The sequence below is a fragment of the Ornithodoros turicata genome, chromosome 6 (assembly GCF_037126465.1).
Source record: "Ornithodoros turicata isolate Travis chromosome 6, ASM3712646v1, whole genome shotgun sequence".
In the NCBI taxonomy this organism is placed as follows: Eukaryota; Metazoa; Arthropoda; class Arachnida; order Ixodida; family Argasidae; genus Ornithodoros; species Ornithodoros turicata.
This window is the reverse complement of record NC_088206.1, coordinates 36965997-36978160: the sequence shown is the minus strand read 5'-3', so window position 1 is coordinate 36978160 and position 12164 is coordinate 36965997. Positions and strand designations below refer to the sequence as shown.

At 45.9% G+C, this 12164-nt stretch overlaps 1 protein-coding gene and 1 long non-coding RNA gene across 6 annotated transcripts in view; one reads left to right on the top strand and one right to left on the bottom strand.

The window, feature by feature from the left end:
* LOC135396547 (uncharacterized) overlaps window positions 1-2494 on the top strand; it is a 139304-nt gene extending 136810 nt beyond the window's left edge. For all 4 annotated transcript variants that reach the window (XM_064627590.1, XM_064627589.1, XM_064627587.1 and 1 more), the window contains one exon: window positions 2355-2494. In XM_064627590.1, coding sequence (XP_064483660.1) covers window positions 2355-2416 — 62 coding nt within the window. In that variant the 3' untranslated portion in view covers window positions 2417-2494. The remainder of the gene's footprint in view (window positions 1-2354) is intronic.
* A 770-nt stretch (window positions 2495-3264) lies between these two features.
* LOC135396549 (uncharacterized) lies at window positions 3265-10872 on the bottom strand. Of its 2 annotated transcripts, XR_010423427.1 has the most exons (4): window positions 10840-10872; window positions 10653-10707; window positions 10501-10597; window positions 3265-6597 (listed from the first exon to the last, which is right to left on the bottom strand). It is a non-coding gene; the product is annotated as an uncharacterized LOC135396549 (long non-coding RNA). The 2 variants fall into 2 exon arrangements; XR_010423426.1 differs by having other exon boundaries at window positions 10653-10868.
* Between the last annotated feature and the right edge of the window lie 1292 nt (window positions 10873-12164).

Here is a 12164-nt window from a genome sequence, read left to right as displayed (position 1 = left end):
CTCTCCTTCACATTCCTCCTCTTGGTTTTTCACTTCTACACACATGGCCCTGGGTGACTCCTTGCATTGGGCTTGCATGCGCCTCACAAATAGGAGCATCTGTCTATCATCGGCATACCATTCGGTGTGCAATGACAGGATCAAGTTTCTCTACGACATTCCTGCCACTTGCTGTGGCGCGTCGCCAGGTGTATTTACAGTACTCTTTAAACGGAACCTCAAGGGACCTGGAAAATCTGTTCCGTTTATCAGGAGTTTTTTTTTACTGATTTGTGTGCGAGATGTTAAATGGTGTAATTTCCAGGCGTGCAGAAGCTGTAAGCAGTCTTTATGCACATTACTGTATCAATGACGAGGAATGCGCACACAATTTTCAACTTTATTCTAGTCCTTATTGGGATGTTACACCTTCACACGAACAATTGGCCCACTCATTCGGATACTCATACTTTGGGCACACTTTATCCACAGTAGCAAGCATTTTTAAGGTCTTTGGAGTCACAGAGTCCAAGTCTTTTTCTTTGCAGTCGAAACCATGGAGCACTAAAGGCATCACGCAGCTTGTCTTTTTGGCTAAGAGTTCTTGTTAGCATACTTTTTGGCATCCCTTACTTCATCGTAAGCGCCGTTTTTGTGTAGCAACAACTCTCAAAATTGTTGATAACTTCGATCTTGCTTCGCTCAAGAGCATGAGGTGCACGCCTCTGCGATACCGTTGGAAATGGCATTTGCTACTGTTAACGTACTAATCCTAATCGTGGCCGTACAGGAAGCGGAGAGCTCAAGCTGCCATGCGTGTAGCGATAATGCTTTGAAATGTTCAGTATCAATCTTCTTGGCCAGTGGTAGGGCGTGGTGGGCGCGTTTAGGCGCAGCGATCACGAACGAATGGAGGCTTGAAACTGAAACCACTGGGACAACCGTCGATGGGGGTGTCATGTCACCATGTCACCACGTGCAAGGCGGCGCTGTACACAACCGGAAACTAACGCCAGAAACTGACGATGTGCGTGGCGATCGCGCTGGGAAAGTTGGAGACTACTCAGAAAACTGTCCCGTTGGTTCCGTTTTTGGTTCCGTTTAAGCGGAGGTTCAGAAATTTTTGTTCCGGTTAATAGAAGAAAAATTACATTGGAAAGATACAAAACCAACCAAATCCGAGACTTTTGTTCCACTTAAACAGAAATTCAGTTTAAGCGATTTCCGTTTAGCGAGATTCCACTGTACTTCGATCCTCTCATGAGGAAACTGTTTGCTTGCAGAACGTAAAGCTTTGGTTTTGTATTCAGGAAGATCTGTTCTGTCAAATCAAAATGAGAAAAATGTATTTCGTAGTCCCTTTCACAGTTGCTCAGATTTGTTTGAATGATGATACAATTACCGGTGCTTAGGAGCCATGGGAACTGAATGCACTGCCAAGTGGACAGATACACGTTCATGTGATAGCACAAATTAGCTTTAGAGTCTTCCAGTTTTACGCACCAGTGATATGTTATAATTAGGGAGTGACTTTTTCGGGTTAAATGCCTTTCTCAGATTCGGGGGGTAAAAATCGAGCGCTATTTTTAAATCTGAAATTCAGAGAGAAATCTGGCGATAATTGTAATCGATTGCGATAAGCGGTAATCCCCGAAGGCATAGACAGTGTTGACACACATTGGTGTATTGCTGGGAACGTAAGTGACCCATTCTTACATGTGTTACACGTGGCGACCTTTGTTCGTCTTCAGTGGAAATGTCACTTGAGGATTTCATAGTGACTGGAATTCGGGGAGAAATTGGGTTTAACCCGAATTTGTCGGAGGTCAGTTCGAGGGAGAATAACTGGGCAGAATCGTGTTTAACCCGCAAAAGTCACTCCCTAGTTATAATTAGGGTTCCACGTTTTTGGCATTTGCCGAAAAATGCCGAAAAACACCTACCGTATATTTTTTTTTAATATTCAGTATATTCCGAAGATTCCCGAATTATACTTTTGCATATGGTGCTACATGCCGAAAATGCTGATACCCGATTGCACTTTTTGCCGTCCGGGGCATCACATTTTCGTTTTTCCTCCACCTCATTTCAAGGTGGAATACGGGAAACACTGCACTGCGGAGCTGCTAGTTTCTAGTTCAGGGAAAAACCTTCCCCTGTAACACTGTGATCAGTGGATCAAGAGGGTTCAAGCCCATGCTTGTAGCTTTCAAGTCTGATGCAGAGCTACTACAGTGCTATTGGTTAATACAATGCCTGTTTACTGTTCGGCATAATTTTTCTTTAGCCACAGTTGCTTCGCGGCGCTAACACCCAATCAAAAAAAAAAAAAATAATAATAATAATAATTTTTCTTTTTTTCTTTTTTTTTTCAGTGCGAGACTGGGAGGAGAAGCATCAGTATGCCCATCAGCAAGAATGTGAAGAAATAATGTGAAGAGGACATTCATCAATGTTGAAGTTGTCATATTTATATTCCTATGAATATAAGAGAATGTCACGTTATGAAAAATCACTTTGATTTGTCATTCCTTTTCCTATGTGCCAGCAAATTAAGAACAGTACAATACAATAACAGTATTTTAAATACACTATATTTAAGAAAACTAAGCGCATGAATTTATATCTTGTATTTAAATACAGCTCGGATATATTTGCTTAAGTACTTTGTAAATACATCAAATGCACATACCGTATATCCAAAATTCACAGTTGCACGTACTGTCGTGACTGAGGCCATGCTTAGAGGCTACAGGTTATTTATCTCGAAGCACTAGTGCCTTTTTACAAGTTTTTTTTTTTTTTTTTTTTTCGGTATATGTTGATATTGCACTTGTGCCAGCAATCGAATGGATATGCATATTGTTCAACTCCTGTGGTAAAGCTAGTTTCTTTCACGAATCAACATCAGCTGATCAAACAGGAGCTGCGTGGACTGTAAAATCGTCCAATGAAATCGTGTAATCATTAAAATCACCATGTTGAAGGAATGTTGTTTGTAATGGTCTGCTTGAATGCTCATATAAACAGTTATTCAGTCTGTTGATCTTAATTATATTTGACCATTTGTTGTGTTTGTGAAAGTATTTATGGTATTAAATACTGTAATATTTATATTTTGTATGTAAATACTGCACTTGGAAGGTGTTTAAGCAAAGTATTTTGTATCTATATTTAGAAACAGCAAAAATGTATTTATGCCCATTCCTGCAGTCAATGCAGTAACATCATCGTGTACTTATGTTGCACGACTTTCACTTCAATACTTGAATATTTTTCACTCTCTACTAGCACATATATTTATTCAAACATATTATGTTCGGATAGTCATACAATCATAGGACTGCTATATTTCAATCTGACATGTGCTACAGTTCCTTCAAGGCTTTCCTCAAGCAGTACAGTAGCCACTGTTGCGGTGTGGCCAAGCGAGGATTATTTTCCGCAAGGACATGCGGTGGCGCCCATCTTCGGAAAGGCATCCTTGACTAGAGCAACGCCCATGCAAAGTGCCAAATATGACCCAAGGTTCGCCCGATTTTGGCCAGCCAGACTGGCCGCACCCGAGGAAAAATGGAGTAACTCTAATCCTTGAGAGGGCATGCTCACAACCATTAGGCCCTTTCCGGACTAAATTTCAGGCTCAGGAGACAAAAATCGGGACTGGCTGCTATGTAGGGGACTAGGCTTTACAATTACTTCCTTTTTTGTTCTTAGAGTACATAAACTGCACAAGCTTGGCCAAAGTACAGTTCTGGTATAGATCTTGCCAAGGACCTGCATCCCCTTTGAATGGCCAAGGTGTAGCCAAACATGTCCTTTCTTACTGTTACGTATGCCTGCAGTAAAATATGACAATGAAACGCCAAAGAGGATCAAGTTTACTAAATTCAAAGTCTGAACAATTCGGATATTATGGGTGTTACAGTGCATAGAAATAGATGGACGTACAGAAGCGCATTCATAAACAATATTGAAGTGTAGTCAAGCATTGCACCGTGAATGGCAAAATTTGCATTGGCGTGCATGGGCTGTCTTATCGGCTTCATTTAAACAGCTCCCTGCAGTACACAGTTTATTGGAGCCACATCTCATGCAGGAGGCTAATCCATAGCAGTGCTGCAGTTCCTCGTGGAACGCCCTCTCCAGCAAAGAATACCTACATCTTTACAATAGCTTTCACTGTGAATATAAGCAGGGATTTTCGCAGCAGACTCCCTCTCCAAAATACCTTTGAAAAAGCCACATCTAATGCGCGCGTAAAGCTCTGACGTCAAATGAGCGAGCGCCATTCTCATTGGCATACCTCGGCATGAGCACGCTCGTTCATGCTCACTCATACTTTATGTGGCGAATGAGCTGAGCTTGAGTGAGCAAATGGGGAGCTGAGCAAGGAGGGAGTGAGCAAACAAGAATATCAGCAAAACACACTTGCGAGCATGAATGAACAAACGAGGAGATGAGCATGAGCAAAACTCACTCATGAGAATAATCATTCTTGCTTAGTGTGGTGAATGTGCACTGAGTATGAGTGAGCTGAAATCATTCTCAAACAAACCTTTTTCACAATGACCTATGCACATTACCTTGAGGCGCTGGAGAGGGTTATCTCCGTCTTCACTAGATTGCGCAGTATAGTCAAGACAGAAGTGGGGACCAGTGAGGAGACCGCCTGAGCGGAGCGAGCTCGTCGGTCCCACTCCAGACCGATTTTGGTCCTTAGTGCTACCCACGTGGATTTGTTTTTGCATGTGCCGAGCGTGGTTCGCTGGGGAACCGCTAGGATACGACAGGTATGTGGAGAAGGTCCATTGGGTGAACTGAGCAGCCTGATGCCACTCCAATCACACCCCGTACTTGCGGTTCGAGATAAACCACTGCCTTACACCTTATATCAAACATCCCCTGTCTTATAACCTCATTTCACCCTCAAGTAATACCCATCACATGAGCTCAACTCTCAATTGTCATGCTCTACACGCTGTTGACAACCTAGAGATCTGTGAGATGAGACGGCAAACGAGGATCGGAGACAGCTTACCCAGAGGTGGGAGGCTAGAGCAAACAGAGAACTGAGCACCAAGTGAGTGAGCATGAGTGCGCAAACGAATTGCTGAGTGGGGAGCGAGTGAGCAAATGGGGAACTGAGCATGAGGAGTGAGCAAGCGAAGAGCTGAGCACGGAGTGAGTGAGCGACAGTAGTAAGCACTGACCACAAGTATCTGGAATCACACGAAGGGTCCAGACAACATTAAATTAGCAATCAGGACCCCCCACAGTCATTAGGATCATCCAGTGAGTCACCACACTAATTGGGGAGCATCTAACAAGTATCCAGACCACCCTACATGTTTCCAGATACTAGTGGTCATAAAAAATAGTATGGCACATTATGATCTTTGTTGTCAATGCGCCATTAAACTCCCAATCATCATCATCATAAAGAATAGATAGAAATAGAGTGGAGAAATCATTCCGAAACGGGCAGATGACCACTGACTGCCATCTTGCTCGTTGGCGGCTGATATTTGCAGAGATCGACGACAGGTGGCTACCTAGTTGCAAGGCATCACACCAGATGGCACCACCATCCCCCTCATGGCGATATGCGTGGAAGGCAGCAAGACAAAATAGTAGCGGCGGGTAAAAATTGCAACAAGAAAGACACTGCTAAACAAGTCTAAACATCTGAGAGCACATACAAAACATCGGGGGAAAGGCTTAAGACAAGCGCTTAAGCCTAATCGCAGTGTGAACATGGCGTAAAGAAGGACGCGAATAAACACAAGAAAGGTACTGCTAAACAAGACTAAACATGTGACGGCACGGAAAAAAGGCTTAAGATGAGTTCAGAGCTAGGCATCGGGGAGCTCAGGCCTAATCACTCCGTAACCGCACATCGCTACGAAACTCCACGGCTAACACAAGATGAAAACAGCAACAAAATACTAGTGTCAAGGAAGGCACTGCTAAACAAGTTCAGACATACTCGTCAGGGAAAAGGCCTAACCGCTGCACACTGCTAAACATGTGTTAGGACGGAGGAAACACTACACATAGGGGAAAAGACTTAAGACAAGTGATTAGGCCTAACCATAGCGTCACCGCAAAACGCTACAAAAATTTGACAGCTCACACAAGATGACAACCACAAAATGCTAGCTGTAGAGTAAAAATGAACACCGCTAAACATGCGATAGCATGGAGAAAAGGCTTAAGACGAGCGCTCAGGCACGACGCTATGAAATTCAACGGAGATGATGGCAAGGAAGTCACTGCTAAACAAGTCCAGTCATGCGGGGAAAAAGCTTAAGATGAGCGCAAAGCTAAATAAAAATGTTCTAATACCAGACACATTGGGGAAAAGGCCTAACAGATACGGCAAATCACTTACCTTTCACCCATGGCGACATGGACATTACTAACATGGCGCAGCGACGGTGGCGCAACCGACGTCCTCTCCCTACGAGTGCCAGCGCTAGACTGTCAGAAGTGTCTCTCTGCGGGCGCTACGCATGCGTGCACACACTCTACCGTCTCCTGCGCCGACGCAGCCAGCGGTCATTCCCTCGCGCCCTCTCTGCAGCACCGATTTTGTTGGAGTTTAGCCTGGATAATCTGCATTGGGAACGCAGTTCGGATCTAGAGGACAATGTGTAAATAAAAGAGATGCATTTCTCTACAAGCCTCAGTCTCCTCTTTTTCTTCGCGCAAAGTGTATACATGTGCATTTGTTTGCATGTTGCCTCTAACCTTTTTGTTTCCGACATCCTTTTCTTAAGGCGCGGTAAGTTCCAGTACATCCACATTCGTAGCGAACCTGTTGAGGATCCTGAACGACGTCGTGGAGAAGCCACTGTCGCAAATATTCTACGTGCAGAAATATGCTGCATCGAGCATGCAGGACGAATTTGGGGACTCTGTAAAATTTACCAAGAAGCTACCACGAGGCTAGGGCATGTCGTGCGCTATGCTCATCGTCGTCAACGCCCACACGACTGACGCCAATTCCTTGAAGGAGGTCACCGATCTTTTCATTCGTGGTTCTCACCACGCCAACCTGTCTGTATTCTTACTCGTTCAAAACATCTTTGTCAACAGCAGCCATTCTAGAACTATATCCTACAACACCAATTACGTTGTCCTGTGGCGCACCTTTCGCAGTGTCCACCAGATGGAACACTTTGGGTAACAGCTGTTGGGTAGAAAAAGATTGGAGTATTTTCTAGACGCATATAAACAAGCGATGTCATCACCCTATGCTTATTTACCTGCGAAAATACTACAAAAGCCGGGAGATGATATAACGAAAGAAAGAGAGGACTCAGACTTAACGTAACAAACAAACAAACTTTAAGCAGACGTTTCGCCTGTCATACGACGGGCATCATCAGTGCAAGACTGAGCGGGAGAGCCGACAACCAGTCGCTACTTGAGATGACAGTATTGTTCGGGAAGGGGCCCACGGTTTTTGTTACAATGCAAGGGATCAGCGTGTATGTTGCCTCTGTAGCCGGGCCTTCAAATCTTCGGCATCAACTGTTTGAAGGCCCGGCTCCTCGAGAACAAGTCGAAACTCAACGACTCCCACCACCGACTGGACTCAGCTGAAAAGGCCTTGGTACGTACCCTTCAGCCTGATGAGTTGCGACAGGTCTTCAGCGCCCGGAAACAGGCAGAGCTGCTGGAAAGAAACAAGCGGACCGAAATCCATGACCAGAAGTTGTCCTGCCTGCTGCCGAAGAAACCTCCGGGGTATGACTGCAAAAACGTCTTCAACCTGTCACCGAAAACACTCACCGACAGGCATGTGAGTCTGCTGTCAAAAGGACTGGATTTCGCTCTCGCGCCCCGTGCTGTGCCGAAACGGGAAATCATAGTGGAATTCGAAGACAGGCTTCGCCACATCAAGGACTCGACAGGTGTCAACCTAGCACGTAGCCGCATCGCCACCATCCTAAACAACGTGACTGGGCCACCCTCCAACCTGTCTAAGCAAGAACGGTCGGCGCTGCGTGACTTGCGCTCGGACAAATGAGTCATCGTCTTGCCAGCGGATAAAGGGAAAGGCACGGTTATATTGGACACGGAGGACTACCGTACGAAGATGCAAGAGATCCTCGACGATGCTGCGCACTTCGTCCCTTTGACGCATGACCCAAATGCTAAAGTGGAACGCTCTTTGGTGGACCACCTCCGTGAGTTAAAGAAGAAGGGCCACCTAGATAGTGCTACCTACCGCCACCTCTTCTCATCGGACAGCGCTACTCCCAGAATTTACGGCCTCCCCAAGATACACAAGCCTGAGTGCCCTCTGAGACCAATTGTCTCGTTCATCGGGTCGCCGACGTACAACCTGTCCAAGTATCTAATAGAACTTGTGACTCCCGTTACCGGCAACAACAACCTGATGGTGCGCAACTCGAAGGAGTTTGTCGAGCTGGTCCGGACGCAAGCCCCCAGCAACAACGATGTCATGGTGTCATTTGATGTGGTGTCACTGTTCACCAACGTTCCGAAGGATCTCGCGGTACAAGTGGCGGAGGCCCGACCACGAAACGACAGCACCCTGTCATCACGAACGTCACTCACAGTTGAAGAGGTAGCTATACTCCTGAGATTCTGCCTCAATCAAACTCATTTCACCTTCAACGGCAAGTCTTATCACCAAATCGAAGGATGCCCTATGGGAAGCCCTGTGTCAGTGACGCTGGCAAACTTGGTCATGTAGCACATTGAAGAGACGGCCATGGAACGGTTCTACCGCCGCTACGTAGATGATACGTTCGTCATCCTAGACAAGGACCACGTCGATGAATTCCACTCGGTTCTCAACTCCATTGAATCATCGATCAGTTTCACGTATGAAGTTGAGCAGAGCGGCAAGCTTCCTTTCTTGGATGTATGTGTATGCAGGGACAGCACGGGGAGCATCCATATGTGTGTCTACAGAAAGCCCTGTGATACCGGCACTTTGCTAAGTTTTGGCTCACATCACCCCACGGAACACAAGCGAAGTGTGGTGCGAACTTTATTGCACCGTTCAGAGCAATTGTCATCTTGCAGCGAGCTATGGGCCTGTGAAGATGTGACGATCACCGCTTCCCTGGACAAGCGAGGCTACCCACACAGGTTTATTGAGGACACCCGGAAACGTATGCAGCTACGTAAACCGCAGGATGAGGACCGCTCCCGCCTGACCCGGGTCACAATTCTATACGTCAAAGACGTTTCGGAATCTAGCCGCCGAGCGCTACTTCCGTTTAAAATCTGAACGACCTTCCGACCGCACGTTAAACTGCGCAGCCTCATCTCCACGCCAAAGGACACTGTCGCCCCAGAAGACCAGTCTGGCTTGGTGTACTAGCTACAATGTCTAGGTTGTGACACGTGCTATATTGGAGACAGGCCGTCAAAGAAGGACCCGCATAAAAGGACACAACAGCAACGTCCGGAACGCAACACATGCCACACGGCTCAAGACTGAACTCAGCGAGCATTCTTGGAACACGGGGCATTGTTTCGACTACGATAACGCATTGACCTTGGCATGCGAGCAAAGACTGGGACCGAGGAAGCTCCTGGAATCGTGGCACATACGCGCTGATCCCTTGCATTGTAACAAAAACCGTGGCCCCCTTCCCGAACAATACTGTCATCTCCTTAAGTAGCGACTGGTTGTCGGCTCTCCCGCTCAGTCTTGCACTGATGATGCCCGTCGTATGACAGGCGAAACGTCTGCTTAAAGTTTGTTTGTATGTTACGTTAAGTCGGAGTCCTCTCTTTCTTTCGCTTATTTACCCGTGGGTCTTTGCAACTATATGCACAATGATCACAGGTTACGCAGCAATATCTTTCCGGGAAGTCGACAATATATCTTCGCCCCAAAATGGATCTCCGTCCTCACCTCATGTTACTCGAAGTGCTCTCCCCTCTGCCCCCCTTACGCCATCGCGACGTCTTGAGATGTTCCTCAGCCGACATGAAACACCTCCGAAATTTGTCTCAGTGTATTGAACAGAAAGGTGTCGTTGGCTCCAGATATGTTCGCGCATTTGAAGACGCACAAACGCCGGCTCGCCCACAAAAGATACACAAGAATCCGCAACGTTTGAAGAGCTGTTTGTCTCGGCCATCGTCGCCCTCAAGATAAACGACGTCTGGCAAACGGATCTCGCCGACTTTTCAAAGTACTAGAAGTTCAACTGTGGCTACCGCTACATCCTCTTTGCGGTAGATTCCCTCTCCAGTTTTCTGTGCATCCTCCTGCTAAAGACAAAACGTCCTGCAAAATGAAGATGGCAATGATATGACTTTTTCGCAGATGTAACGATACTGCACGTATCTTTTGTGACAGAGTAGGAGAGGGAATTCTACAACAAGACCGTCAAGGAGTACCCTGCACGAAAGAAGGTCTTCATATATTCAAGCTGTTCTCTAGTGAAAGCTTCACGGGAAGAACGTGTGATAAGGACTTTACGCGACAGAATATTCCGTTTTTACGAAAATACCACTTAGTACACAATAATCCACTTCGAAGTGGTCCCACTCCAGATTTTTGCATGGGGTATGTTCGGAATCTTCTTATCCTGTTTCTCTTCAAGTTCCTCCTAAGTTTCTAAAATGAAACATCTAGTTAATAGGCATCAAAACATCACGGTTATCACTCATACCTGCAAACATTCGCGACGTGCAGTCCGATTGGCGTTTCACAGTGCGTTCTTGCCCCTACGCCGTTTACGTTTTCTTAGCATCATAACTCTTCTGGGAAATCGACAATGTGATGCATAGGAACCATTGTCATCGCATTGTCTTAGAAAGCGCACTAAAACACAAGCAAATACTGCATAGGAGACATACCATCCTTGCGACGGCAACTCAAGACAAAACTGCTACGACATCCGCCGCTTGCTACGAGGCTACGACGCGTCCAAGTTCCACCTGCCACTCTCGCCCTCTCCTCTCCCTCTCGGCTCTCGCCGTTTGAAGTTTGAATTTGTAGCAGCCGTGGTGTCTTCACATTGCATAAGCCTCTGCAATTATCTTTCCTTCTTTTTCGTTTTCTTTCTTCTAATTATTTAGCTTAATTTTTGTTGTTGATGAGATGTATTTTTTGACATTTCTCTAGTACTTAATACCTTGTGATGATATTCACCTTCAGATGAGAATATCCGCACGAATCGGAGTTACAGGGATACAGCATATATTTGATCGCAGACGTGCGCACCTGGATAAACAGCAATAAAAAGAGATCATGCATGTGCTAAAATTGATCAGAGTAATAGATGAAACAAAACCAGAAGGATATATGGCAAGTGTGGACAAGATGAAATCTCAAAGGGGGAAGGTGCCCAACTTGGGGTCTCAAGTGACCATTCTGGGAACATAATGGTACCTGTGAGGCTCCAGCTGGAACTTCTGCAACCATCTGAGACCAGAGTAATACCATTGATGTCACCAAAGTGGAACCAGCCACCCCACTTGGGAATCCAGCTGGGACCATTCACATTCAACTGGAACCACTCCGGGACCATCAAACGTCCAACTGGAACCAATGCAGATTCAACTGGAACCATTCTGGGACCAGTCCAGATTTTCGCCTGGGCCACCAGTACTCCGCTGCGTAGTTTTCATATTTTTTCATGTATTCCTTTCCTGCGGGTGCAGGAGGGCGAGCGTATTGTATTTGAAACTCTCGCCATCGTTACGCGGTGGTAAAGGGACATTCGTTAGGACGTTCCTGCGTTTAGCCAAATGAGTGGGAAGTACCCCATTGCATCCAAATTTTTTAGTTTTCACAGCGGAAATACACATTTGAACATTTTGTGCGTCGGTGGACACGAACCCGCTCCCTTCCCGCTGATAATTTTTGACGCGCCCTGTGGACAGCTGAATCATGTCTATCAAGGTATTCGCGACAGCTCCGTCGCTGTGGACTTCGCGAGCAAACACCATAAAGTGGGCGATGTGCGCGATTATCTCCCCCGAGTTTCCTTTATCATTAAAACATCAGAACAAATGCAAAACCTAAAGGGTATTCTCTGTGCTCTCAATATAGTGGCCATATCGTGAAAATGAATCATTAAATATTGTCGCAAATCCTCTACTCTCTGATCGTGAACAGATGCCAATAGCACGAATCTTTTGACGATACCTCTAAATGCACTCTCAGTCTCGAAGAAGTG